The 14,102-nt window shown below is 40.1% G+C and overlaps 1 protein-coding gene across 24 annotated transcripts in view; it reads left to right on the top strand.

Annotated features, from left to right (window-relative positions):
* DTNA (dystrobrevin alpha) overlaps positions 1-14,102 on the top strand; it is a 230,317-nt gene that overhangs the window by 164,844 nt on the left and 51,371 nt on the right. For all 24 annotated transcript variants that reach the window (XM_082043803.1, XM_082043805.1, XM_082043791.1 and 21 more), the window contains 4 exons: positions 3,703-3,788; positions 5,346-5,500; positions 9,880-9,985; positions 12,442-12,608. In XM_082043803.1, coding sequence (XP_081899929.1) covers positions 3,703-3,788; positions 5,346-5,500; positions 9,880-9,985; positions 12,442-12,608 — 514 coding nt within the window. The remainder of the gene's footprint in view (positions 1-3,702; positions 3,789-5,345; positions 5,501-9,879; positions 9,986-12,441; positions 12,609-14,102) is intronic.

The following is a 14,102-nucleotide window of genomic DNA, read 5'->3' as shown; positions in this document are numbered from 1 at the left end:
TCTCCTGTGAGGACAGGCTGAGAAAGTTATGGTTGTTCAACCTGGAGAAGAGGAGTCTCCAGGGATACCTTATTGCAGCCTTTCAGTACTTAAAAGGGCCTTATAGGAAAGATGGGGGCAGAATTTTTAGCAGGTCCTGTTGAAATAGGACAAGAGGTAATGTTTTTAAACTAAAGGAGGGAAGATTCAGACTAGATTCAAGGAAGAAATTTTTTACACTGAGGGTGGTGAAACACTGGCACAAGTTGCCCAGTGAGGTGGTAAATGCCCCATTCCTGGAGACATTCCAGGACGGGGCTCTGAGCAACGTGATCTAATTGAAGATGGCACTGCTCATTGCAGGGGGTTGGACTAAATGACGTTTGAACATCCCTTCCAACCCAAATCATTCTATGATTCTATGATTTTTTGCCTTTTTTTCCCCAAGCAGCAGGAGACAACCTTAAGCCCTTGCCATCATTCCCTTTCCTAAATACTCCATCCTGTGTTGTTACCAAGTCCACATCAGCTTCAAGGTTTGCCCGTGCCATCATTTCCTTTCCTAAATACTCCATCCTGTGTTGTTACCAAGTCCACATCAGCTTTAAGGTTTGCCTTTGCCATCATTTATGCTTCTAGTGCTTTTCTGTAGGGACCTGAAGAATAACTTCAGTAAGAGAGATGCTATATAAAATGAAAATATTCTCTATCCTCTCCTATTTCTGCTAGTAAAATTTATATCTCTTTGCATTAGCCAGCCTAAAGCTTCTTTCAGGGAGCCCCGATTTCAGTAGAGATGTCTGTGCTCCTGCAAGACACTGCTTCAGCATTTGCTTTTACACAGTGAACACTGAGGCCCCAGTGCTGCCAGTCAAGGGTGTCTGTAGTGCTTAGACATAGCTTAGGGCACTTCTGGATCCAAATGATATTGGCGAGTCTTAGGCCGATTATCCTGTCCATTATTCAGTCATATTTATTTATACGTGCATGTGCGTATATTTATGCACACACACATATATATTTGGAGGGTAAATTGAATTTATACTAGCTCTAGTGCTGCTTTTATGAATAAAAATGACTGATGCAAAATACAGTGTCAAAACTAATTGACTCAAATGAGAGATTTAAGAGATAAATGTTTTCTTTTTCTGTTCCTCTGTTTCATAACCACTTGAGTAGGGGAAAAGCCGATGGCTCTGGGATGGAAAACTGAAGGCAAGTTGATATGTGTCTGCCATTCAAGAATATAATCCTATTAGTAAATGTAACTAAACCTACTGGGAAAAATAATCTAAATCTGAAGCACTTCCACATGGGCTTTATTTTTTCCTCCAATTCTTCCATTGCTTCTTAATAACACTACTGCTTCCACTTAACATTTTTTTTCTTAAGTATAACAAGTCTTTTAAAGGCAGGTGAAAACCTCATGATGAAACAGTGTAGAAAAAGTTTGAAAGGTCTAAAGACAAAACACAAAAAGAATATGAAATTACCAGTTTCTCAGCCATAACAGTGCTAGGTCCTGGTTTACACAAATTGGAATCCAGTCAACAAAGGATGGAAATACAAAAGTCTGGAAATTCCTATACTATTATTTTAATCTTATGAAGCCAGTGAAAGAGAACACAATGTAATGAAAATGTGCATGAAAGTCAGCATTAAAGAATATAGTAAAGATTTATTTCTTAATTATTGAAGTAATGAATTTATTTCTTTTTGTTTGAATATCTAGTTGATTTTATGACAAAAAGCATAATTTTAAATGAGTCTAAAGAATATTTAGAATTAATATTTAGAATCATGGGTTACACTGGCGTAGAACTAAATCCAGTTCGTAAAACTTGAAAGATTATTAGCCAACCAAGCTTAGGGAACTGACTCATTTTCTAAAACCTGACTGACTTAATGAATGTAGCGGTGAAGCACGTAGCATGTGTTAATGTACTGACGTGAGTATACCGTTCATGTCTACTACATTTGTATATGTTACAAATATGTTATTAGTCTGGTTTGGAGTTAGCAGAGAGACAGACACAGTCACAGACTCTGTGTCTTTCCAGAATCAGTTTATCTTCTAGTTCTGATCAGACACAATCTTCTTCAGTAGAATTATGAGTGACAATCAGCAATTTCAGAAATATTCATGAAGACCTGAATTTCTATATATTGCTTTTGCCAATGCGGTTAGACTATCTTATGCAAGACATGATTTTATATATTTTAACAGGAAATATCTTATAAACGCAATGTTCCCTGATAAAGACTGAAGGTCACAGAAACTCCACCTCCAAAAAATGACTCAAAACTTTATTATCTTGTTTCATCATTAGTCCTATCAGTAGAATTTAGCAGGAGATGTGGGTACCACTTTGCTAATCTCATAATTATTGGCTGACTGTCTCTTTTTTGAAGCATAATGGCAGCATGTTCTCACTGATGTCATTAAACAGCTATTACTGTTAAGTAATGCTAAGGATTTTGGATGACAGATAAAAGTTGCTTCAGTACAATTGTGGACTCTTAATGCTTTACAGTAAGACTCTGAGAATTCCAAGAAAAACCACATGTCACTGTTTGGAATCCAAAAAACCCCATTAAAAAGCAAATGAACTTAGGAGAGCGTGGTCATTCTCATCGTAGGAAAGGGACCGAACATCACAGCATATTTGTGCTGCCATTCCTGTCAACACTGGACTTAGATTAGTATTTTAGGAGCTCAGAGTGTGTTGCAGTGTGTGAAGCTGTGTGGTACTCATGCAGCTCGAATACAGCAAGGTTTCCATAGTGGTGGGTAATCAGTAGGGACCATCAAGACTGCAGAGGGATAAAAGGGACAGCACGAGGAGCATTACAGTTAAGGCATCCCGTGCTTCAAGGCAGTCGAAGGAAGGGTTGGCAACATACCAAAGGTGAACACAGCATCCTGAGAGTGCAGTGTGTGGTCTGATCCTTCCAGGGAGGAAAAAAAAAAAAAAAAAAAAGTATTTTCTTTTTACCTGAAAGTGGCTGAATTTACAGAAAAAACTATGTCTTTTTGCCCCAAGGCATATTCCTGTGTGCATTTCAGATTTAATAGTATTATGCGTGTTAAGTTGGAAATAGAGAGCCAGGCATAGCCTCAGCTTGAACAAACCAGGGGACAAGACTTTTCTGTATATCACAGCAAATGTCCTTTGTTCATTCTGGATGAAGGTATATTCCCCATTTTTCAGCAAAGTCCTTCTTAAAGGTTCATGGCGGTCGGGTGTATCACTTAAAAGGCAATTGTTGGAACTTATTAACAGGTACAATACACAGCCTGTGCAATTGTGTGAGCCTTTTATGTTTTTTCACTTTAATTCCCAGTGTTGATTTTTGCATTTATTTGCACTCTTCGCGAGACAGAAGATACATAGTGCACTTAGGACAAGGAGACCCTGCATGTGATAGATGCCTTCCAGTGCTACTGTAGCACTAATAGCAGTAATAATCATCACCTTAGTGTATTATGAGATAAACAGTTTAATACTGAGCTTCTTATACATAATAAATCTCTTCCAAGATCTTTACAGAACAATGTACTGGTGTGTCTTCCCACAAAATAAACTTTGATTTTAAAAGTCTTATTTCTTTGTATGGGAATCCACTTACAGTGTACATTATAATATGTCGTGTCAATGATACAAATTTTAAATGGAAAGAGGTTCATATTATATAATATGTCTACTTTCTACTTCTGAACAGGGAAGGACATGGTAAAATTTCCGTTTTTGCTGTCAAAATGGCCTTGGCAACTCTTTGTGGAGGAAAGATCATGGACAAATTAAGATGTAAGTCTCTTGTGTGACATTTCTTACCTGTTAATAATTTTTGTACTTGGAGAGATAACAGTAAAGGTAGGAAAAGACAGAAGTAGGATAAGTTATAGTTTCGTGGCTGGGTTTGGGATTTGCACTATCTATATCTCCAAGTAAATCCCACTAAATGCTTAGCTGAACTTCACAGCTGACTTCATATTTTTTAAGCCAAATTGCATATATTGAGGTTCTGATTGATGGATTTTATTTTCTTGGAGGGATGGGATGGTTGAATTCAGAGTATAGGTAAGTACCTCAAATGTTCAACATCATGAGGTATCATTTAGCAATTTCTTTAGACTGTTTTTAATAACATCTCTCTCATTTCACACTTACAAGTACAATATATTTATACACTATTTATATTTCTTCCCATAGGCCACATACTAATTCCATCTGCTTTAGAGAACTGATTCCCATTTCACAGGATTTATTCCCAGTTCCCCAATAGCCAAGGCATAGTTTACTTGTAGCTGTAGTCAAAAACTTTCTGTTCAGTGCTATGTTGTCTGCAGCTCAGGTCCAGAGCACAACTTTTCAGACTTTTTGACCAAAGGATTAATGTCAACCTTCCGTTTCCTCTGAGCCTTCTACCACAGCCAAAGATAACTGAGTTTACAAATTGTTGTTGATTAGAGTAGATATGTAGAAATCCCAGGTGCTAATTCAGTCTTCTAAATTTAGTGCCATTTTTAATATATTTTTTCTACCTAGAAACTCACATACAGACTGAATTAGATTATAAATCATAAATAATAAATTGAACACTGTTCCTTAGTCTGCTTTAAGAATAGAAGCAGGGTCCATCCAGCGGAAGGCTGGAGAACGATGCTGTTTTTTTGGATCAGCAGTCCCAGAGTCCTGTTGTCAGAATTTCCCCTCGAGGTTCATGGAAATGAAGCAGCTGACATGACAGCCTGAAAATTGATAAATGTTCCTTAGTCTGTGATCCCCTGATAAGCTTTGGATAATTTTAAACAAGGGGAAATGTAAAGGCTGAGAAAAATGCATCTCTGGAATAATAAAACTGTGATATTTTTATACATGAACAGAAAAAGAAAAAAATGTAGGAGAGTGAAAAGCAATGCATTTGAAAGACTTTCAGTTCTTTGTGTGTCCAAAATAATAATAACTGACTTAATGAACTCATTGTCAAGATTTCAATTTGACATGGTAGGCTGGCAGTAAGCAAAAAGCTGATGTTGTGCATCTTGTCAAATTAGATCCTTCTTATCTGATTAAATTATTGCCTCATGCCATGCATCAGACTTTGCATAAAAAACGACCACACGCAATGAAAAAAAAGAGCAGGAATATTTTAATGTCAAAATCAGCTACTTTTTACATATGTAAATCATTCTCTTTGTTTTCTATTGAGAGGGATTATAATTAAAGATGCAGTAGTAGTGGGGGATTCCATAAACAGAACATCTTGTTTAGCACTTCTCATTGAAGTCAGATGATACTGAATTCAGAGCACATCTGTAGCTCTCTCTGAAGTTGCTGTGTCCTTGTCTTTTCCCCCTTCAGATATTTTCTCAATGATTTCCGACTCCAGTGGCGTGATGGTTTATGGCAGATATGACATGTTTCTGCGGGAGGTTCTCAAGCTGCCCACGGCTGTTTTCGAAGGGCCTTCATTTGGTTATACTGAACAGTCAGCAAAATCCTGCTTCTCGCAACAGGTAACTGAAGAGTGAGCATCCTAGACACAGGATCTCAATCACCCTTCAGAGCAGGCCAAGACATTATTCCATTCTTACGCATCTGTGCATATTTGCCGAGAAAACACCTGGCTGGACGGAAGGAAGGTCCACTTTGCTGATTTCGGGCATGTAGGTTAAGTGACTTCAATAGGAAGCGAGTCTCTATAGCTTCCCCATCTAGCCACGGAGAAGAGTAATTACTCAAAAAGTAATTCAGAGCAGGATCTTAGCCTACATGTTCCTAAACTAGGGATCCTGAGGAGACCAACATCCTAATTTAAACGTCTAAGTTAGATTCTTACATTTAGGTAATATAAATATCCAAGACATGCAATTCTCCACTCCAGTTAGTTGTTACTATAAGTGTATGTGAGACTTCAGCTTTTCTATACAAAGCTCAAGTCCCACTGAAAACATCAAACTACATGTTTTCCGAGTGTTGACGTACACACCCAAGAAGATTACGAGTGAGGAGAAAATTGCCTTACACCTTTATTGAAAATGGGAGTCAGTACATATTAGAAAGTCCCTAGTCTCTTACAGATAACATCAGTGAGATAGGGTCAGGAAGGCAATGAATTTATCCTGAAGAAAATATGAGATTTTTTCTCAACTCACTAGGCTCTGATGGTGCACTGAGTTCAGTTATTTTGCCTGCAGATAATACCTGCACTTCCAAAGATCTTGTAATCAGGGCTGGTTGTCCACATCTCCAGTGGGGAATGAGAGAATCCCTCTAACTCTTGCTGCACATCACACTGCATAATTCCATAAATACAAAGTAAGGGAAGATGCTGAAACTGGGAAAATGTTAGAAATAAAATAGTATTTTCCATCTCTTTATCCTTCCATTCACTAACTGAATATCGTTCAACAAATAACGCTGAATGGAGCAGGAATAGTGTTATTTGCATGCAAAACAGAGTCTTATTTTTTGTTTTCCCTCACTTTGATCACTAATCAATGGTCACTCCAGTCAGCTGAAAGGCATTATTAAAATTCATTTATGGAGTCATCTCCCAAATAATTTTAAATCGTAATGTGTGCAGTATGTGAAACTAGTCTTGTTTCACACAGGGAGACATAAGACAGCACTTCATCTTCTATTGAAGAATTTACATAGTAAAGTGACTTTTAGTAGTATGGTGTTAAAATAATAAAAGAGTGCTCTTGTATGGCAACAGAGCATTCAAGCTTTGCATGTTGGACGTGCTATATTAAAGATTAAAAAAAAAAACCCTCTTGAAAAAATGTCATTCAGGCCTCATTTTCTATGTAAGCGGCCATCAAAAATGGCACTTCCATTGACTTTGCGTCCAAATCAGTGGACCAAGGTGCTTTAAGAAACAAAGTCTCCAAACAGGCATTGGATCGTTTAGTTCACAGCCATTTAAAACTGGTAAGAGTTTGGTGTCTGGCTGGTGTAGGTGCACAGCAGATGTACAAAGCTGCTGTTTTGCATCTGTAGGCAGCCAAGTGCTCTTGTAAATCTAGTCTGATATTTCACTTAAATTTACTTTATGTCGTTCCCATTACGTCCTCACTAGGGATGAACCAAAGTTTTGTAATGAGACTCAAAACAACATATCCCTATGACACTATGATAAATGGTGTTTACAGTCTTAGTTACACCGTTGGTCATTCTTTCACTCTCTCATATTACTCTTAGTGTTATCAAAAGTTGCTGCTTTGGGGTAAGTTTGGCACTCTCTCGGTTGTTCTCACTGTGGATCACTTTTGCTTACCAGAAGCCATTCATTCCCCTGATACATGGATTCTTCAAGTTCATGCAAAGAAAAATTTCTGGGAATGATCTTCTGCTCACAGTGTCAAATCTGTTTCAGTTTGCATCTGAAAGGATTTCTCCTATTGCAGAAATGTTATATTATTCCCCATTGTATTGGTTTACTTGATCAAACCATGTATTTTCCTCCATCTGTGAACCAGTGGTAGATTGAATAGCTATTCAAAATAGAAACAACAGTGCTTCCTCATCAGCAAATTTATGGACAGAAATGCCAGAACAAATGACTTACTGTTTCAGAATACAAATCTGTGGATCAAAAAGGAGTTTTATCACCACTTTTATTTCTCTTTTTTTTATCCCAAACTAAAAAGACAGACAGTAACTTCGTTTTCTTAGCACTTTGCTAAGTGTTACTCCACAAACGTAGACTCCATATGCATGTAGCATATATTTAGAAAGCAGATTTCAGTTTCAACTTTCCCAGCAGCTGAAAAAAAAAAAAACCCTGCAGGAGGAAAATGTGCATTTTAAAATGTATGGAAATTGTTCTGCAGGTGTCCTTTTAAGGGACACCGCTCTCTCTAATCCATAAAATCAGTGACCCCCAGCGGAGTTCAGCCATAAAGCTGTCAGTGAAGCTAAGTTGCTTTAGTTGGTGCAACTCAGGTTTTAAATTATAGCTGCATTCAAGAGCCTGTTACTTTGTGGAAGAGCTGTTCTTGTCTCCCCATCTGTTTGCTGCCTTAGAGGGGTTGTGTGTTTGCTGCCAACTTATCTGCTTTGAGATCAGAGGGAAGACTTAAGGCTGCTCAGCTTTGCAGTACAGGGCACTGGAGGACCTTTCTTTTCCTAGACTGAGTTTTGCTTTTTCCCCTTGGTTCTGCTGCAGACAGCACAGACATTTGCTGGCAGTGCTGGTCAGCAAAGCCACACCAAACATCCACAGCAGGTCTCCAAAAGAAAGATGCTGTTCTATGAGCTGATGCTTGTAGCATAGGATGCCTGTTTGGGAAGCAGTTATCCACTCTCCGTGGCTGGGAAGATCATTCGTACAACTAGCAGGTGGCAGCTGTTTGATTGGACCTTCATACTGTAGATATTGTGGGAAAAGGTGGTATTTCAGTGAGATTTAGAGCTCATATTCCGTCTGTTTCCATTTGTTAAAGAATCAAGACCATTTTCACAACTAGCTTAAAGTCTTTTCTCCTAGGGACAAATGCTTTTATATATTTCCCAATATCTGGCAATATTTCACCCTTGAGACTGTTAAAGACTGAGCTATTTTCCACTGATCACTCAATGTAGAAGAGAAATAATGGTTTTCTTTACATCTGGTGGCAATTGTATGTACATGCAGTGCAAACACTCCATTTGGAAACCTCAACTGTTAAAAGCACTCCACAACATGCAGAGATGATTCACGTCACTGCATAGCTGCTGTTCTGCCTCCTCATGGGGTAACCACAGTTCTTTAGCAAGTTAAAGCAGTAGCTTATGCAATCAGATATGAAAATTTAGCAATCCCTTTGGATATGGGGATGCTACTTAAATATGTATGTCTATGAATTAAGTCTGCATACATTCTCAACAGGGCTCAATATTTTTGCATCTTAATTTGCTGATTTCTTAAGTACTGTCTGTCTCGTGGGTTGGACTAGATGATCTCCACAGGTCGTTTCCAACCCTAAACATTCTCTGATTCTGTCCTTGACTACCCAGTAGGTGCGTGCTTTGATACACGCTGTGTAGCCAGTATATGACATAGGAAAGAACAAGTATTTATGGTGGAGATATCTCAAACTGACATGCCACCTATAGGTCTGAAAAAAATAAATGAACTAAGATTTGTGATGACTTTTTCCAAACACCTAAGAAACTTAAGGCCCTGTATTACTGTTTTAAAATCAACAGGGATATTTTAGAGTTTAAATCTCTTTGAAAGATAAAGGAGCGTAGATCTTTAAGTTCTTACATTTGTGGAGAGTTTAGGAACAGTAACAGTCCCTGAGTGCGTGCAGACACAACATCCCACAATTAGAGCTCACCCATAACTAGTTGCCATCACTCAACAACAGACAAGCATATTTTCTTAGATTATAGTAACGCAGTTGCCTGTGATGGTCTCTTCTTACCCTGTATTTGTTTTGAAATTATACTCCCTTGTCATTATTTTCTTTCAGTTTCTTTGTTGGGGTACTTTCAGTGACTTTTCATGTGAAAATTCGTAAAACATAGCGATACCCTGCATACGTTCATCCTCGTTACGGGCTACTCAAAACACATGAGAACGTGAAGAGTTGAATGCCAGTCTTATTCACAAGGCATCTTCAGGCAGAGACTTTAGAAGAGAGTCTTGAAGTGAACAGGAGATGGGTGTCTCCAACCCAGCCTTGTGAAAAGGACTGCTAGTCATCCATAGTTTACACTGTAACACTAAAAATAGTCCGGAAGAATCTTTGCTAGTATTGCTTGTTCTTTTTAGTAAACTAGGGCTACAGGTGGACAGTGTCTGAAACTTGTTTCCAAGTGTTTCTATAAGGGCAAGATAAAAATGATTTTGATGTGTCTAATTACTGATTCTTTGTGCATGTTTGTTTGCTTGTTTGAGCAGAAGAAAGTCACATTAAACACTTTCTTGGATACTCTTATGTCTGATCCACCACCACAGTGTCTAGTGTGGTTGCCACTTCTGCATCGACTGGCGAATGTTGAAAACGGTAAGTAAGAGATGTTACAAAGAGAGTTACAAGAGTAAACTTTTGCATGGTGATTTTCTCACTCTCTGGATGGTTTTGTAGGAGCTATTGTTCTGGGTTCATTGACTACATGTGCTATTTTTACAGTTGCTGGTAGAATATTTAAAGAATACTGTTGGTGATTCGGCCAGGAATGTAGCTTAATTTTTGCTATGCTCAGGAAATTATCCTGATCATGTCCTCTCCTCCTGTGCTTCGAGTAAGCAAAGAGTGACAGGACTTGATCCATTCACACACTTATATTTGGTAAACTATTGAGGCCACAACTTTTATTAGGTATGACATACGGCATCAGAGAGGGAACAGCTTGGCAGTTTCTGTTCATGCAATATTCTTGGCAGAAGATGTCCTGTGCAGTGCAAAATACCAGCCAAAAGGTCCTTATGAAGGATGTCCTCCTAAGCCTACACTGCCAGACAATATACTCTGAAAACGAAGTTCCAGGTTCATCCTTATCCTTTGCTTGTGTGGAAGATGAGGATTTAACTGTGAGATGCTTCTTTCTCTTCAAGGTTGCCTTTCCCCAAAATTATCAGATCACATATTTTAAGACAGGAAGGAATCATGAAGATCAACTCATTTGATTGTCGCACAGTGCATGTTGCCTGTCCCTGGACAGTAACATCTTCCTCAGCTTTCCAACTTCTTGAGCACCTGGGGGAGAGTTCACAGACTCACAGATGTAGTCCTCCAGCCAAACTCTTCATGTTCTCTTTTTGTAGAAGGTGCTGCCACACTGAAAGTGCAGCGGTTTGTGCATCATCATCTCACTGTGAGCACCACCAAATTGTAGCCCACAAACTCTGTACAGTTTCTCATGTAGTTCTGGAGGAGTTCTTCAGCTCCAATGCAGATGGCTTCTGCTGTCCAGAAGATTCAGCACTGCCAGTACTAAACAGAAAAAAAAAACAAACACATGAGACAAGAAATGGCTTTTTACTGCCTTGTTTATCTGCATGTACTTGTTCCTAATGGGGCATTTCTTGTTCATGATCATCAGGAGGCAATGATGCTGACAGTCGTTATTCCAACACTTTAAATCTAGAAAAAAGGAAGATTTAAAAAGGGAGGAAGTTTATACAAAAAAAAAAAAAAATTAATTTAGCGAGATAAATAGATTTTTGTAAACAGTTTTCCAGCCCAGTATTTTGCCTCAGAGATTATTGTGTAAGAGGCTTGTTGAATATTCCTGTGAAGGTTTGCCTTTATCATAACTGAAGCTTTGGGACACTGCACAGAAAAAGAATTGAGGGGAACAGGAAGAAAAGATCATATATACTCACCCTGTTGGGCAATAAATGTATTTATACCATATTTCCAACAAGAAAATGGGGCTGGCGGAAGGGGAGGTATGTAGCCATTTTGGTGATAAAAGGAGAAGGATGTTGTATGTGTTCTTGTAACTAATAAATCCCTCTTCCACTGAAAGGCACCAAGGTGTGTAAGGTGACGTTCCCAAGTCCTTCTTGGCTACAGAACCACGTATCTGCCCCACCTTTCTCAAGCTCTTGTCATCCATCCCCATTCCTTATGAGCTTCACATCGTTTCCCAGCCTAGAGCACTAAGCCTTCCTGCTGTGAAGTTCTGGCAAGGATTAAAGCCTTGATGCATTTAGCACTGATCCAAATCCTCCCAGACTGAACCTTGTGACAGAAAAGCAGAAGGTGTCTGGGAACAAGGAGATGTTCAGTACCCCGTGGTAAACTGAGTACATGCTGCAGAGAGGAAAAAAACCCAGAAATAACGTTATTGCCAGGAAGGGGCTTCAAAATGTGTGCTCGGTGACTTCAGTCCTCGTTACTACCTGCTTCTGCATGGAACAGAGAACAGGACCACACAGAGGCCTTCAATGGCCAGCTTTCCAAATCCAGGCATCCAAAGCTAAGTGTTCAACTCCATATATAGATGCTTAAATGATGCTGGTTGTACAGATGTGACAGCAGTAATTAAGCGACAACGACATGCCTAAGGACATTTTTGTGCTTCCAGTAATCAGACAGCCGAGTTTGACTTTTCCTCTGAGGCACACAGCTTTAGCTCCTCACAGCACAGCAGAACATCCAGCTTCCCCCAGTAACGCAGCTGAAGGGCACTGTGGATTTGCCCACATGTGAATTTCCTCTGCCAGGTATTCTGTTAGACACTGAACACATTTTTGGCTGCTGCGAGCAGGAGGTGCAGGTGTCAGCTCAGCGATGATGAAGGCTTTGGGGCCCAGCATAGGAAGCGTTGCCCGTGACTCAGCACAGGTTGAAACTCAACTTTTCATGGGCCAAAGCTGTGGGCAGCATCCAATGCTGCAGATCGCCAGAAACAAGGAAGGGACTTGCCCTTCAGTTTGAGTCTTTGTCCTTAAACTTCTGCTGGGGGTTTCTCTGCTTTGGTTTACGGTTTGGTGTTTCTCTCTCCTGCACAGTCTTCCACCCCGTCGAGTGTTCCTACTGCCACAGCGAGAGCATGATGGGGTTTCGCTACCGCTGCCAGCAGTGTCACAATTACCAGCTCTGTCAGGACTGCTTCTGGAGGGGCCATGCCAGCGGTTCCCACAGCAACCAGCACCAAATGAAAGAGTACACGTCATGGGTAAGGGAAGGCTTGTGCCTCTCTGCAGACTGCTTCACCCTCCAGCCGAGGGAGAAGCCCCCGGCCGCGGCTCTGTGCAGCCGTCTGGCGTGGGGAGGCCGGGAAGCCGGGCTGCTGGTTCGGATCAGCGACTCTGTCAGGGGGTCTCAGGCCCTGGGAGCCATCAGGACAGCGCAGAGGTGGGAATGGTCTTTTCTGGGTGAGGTTCTGGGGTGCCTGTGGCAGTGCGTGCCGGGGTGGGGGGCAGTGCAGGAGGCTGGCAGCAGGGCGCCAGGTGCAGGGCAGCTTCTCCCATCCCCACAGGACTCACGGTAAAATCGTCATGGGCTTGCTCTGTTTGACACGCTGTTGGCTACGTGTAAATGAAATGGAGAATACTTAATGCTCGTTCATCAATATATTCAGTCGAGTGGCTGCAGCATATGCATAGCATTTGGGATGGTCCTGGCACTGTAGGTTTGAGCGTGGTCACAGGCTTAGATCGACAGTAGCGTTTACTGTAGAGAAAAACACACTTCACCCTTTTCATTGTTAAGCGAAATGATTCAATGCCTTTTCTAAGCTGGAAGAGAAGTATCAACAGCTACATGAACCTTCTCTAAAGGGCATCAGACCTGGGGACTAGGCTCTCCATGAACTGGAGCGAAGCCCCAACAGAAGTGCTTGGTCACAGAGCATCCCCATCTTCCAGGGGTCAAATCCAGACATCAGCAGAAAAATGCTAACTGCTCTCAAATATTGCAAAAGCATATTATTATAAAAAGAAAAGAAAACAGAATTATTCTTATAGCAATGGCTAGTGTTTGTACAGCACTTTGTCTGTATTTTTAACAAAGTTCTGAAGCTTAACACTTTTAAAATATCTGGTTTTCTATGGATGAAGCAGGCAAGGGTTAAATTTGATGTAGTTTGCTCTGTATGCCAGTCACAGGCCCCTGCCATGCCTCCCAGCAGATCTGGATCTGTAATTGTTTTTGTGGGTCCTAATTGCTGCTTGTTGCTTAGACAGAAACGGCTTGAGTTTAGTCTTTGAATAGGAGAGTGCCCACTATGTAGCTCTGACTCCATTCCTAAGAGCAATTTGTGCTATAAAATCATTTTTTTGCTGTAGCCGGTGAGCTGTAATTGTAGGTAGGAAGTAATTTGAAAATTTAAGAATTCTGCTTAGCAGAAGACAAAACGTGACTACATGCCTGGTGGTTTTAAATGTTTCCTTGTCAGAAACAAATGTTTTCTTTCAAGTTTGCAATTGCCTTTCAGTAGCATTCATTAGCATTTGTTCAAACCAGGTTAGCACTCTCTATTATGCATCTGTATCGAGCTCCACATGCAGATTAAAGTTGTTCATGGGCACAGTGGAACTCAACTCATCTGAATTCAGAGTGAAATCGCATTCATAATGAAAGAGAAAAAGCCTGAACTTTACATATTTAGGCTGCAATTCTGTAATATAAATATTTCATTATTATCTTGATTACAGTCATAATTCGATGT

The sequence above is a fragment of the Streptopelia decaocto genome (genome assembly GCF_964273445.1).
Source record: "Streptopelia decaocto genome assembly, chromosome: 2".
NCBI lineage: Eukaryota > Metazoa > Chordata > Aves > Columbiformes > Columbidae > Streptopelia > Streptopelia decaocto.
This window is presented reverse-complemented; position numbering and strand designations above follow the sequence as displayed.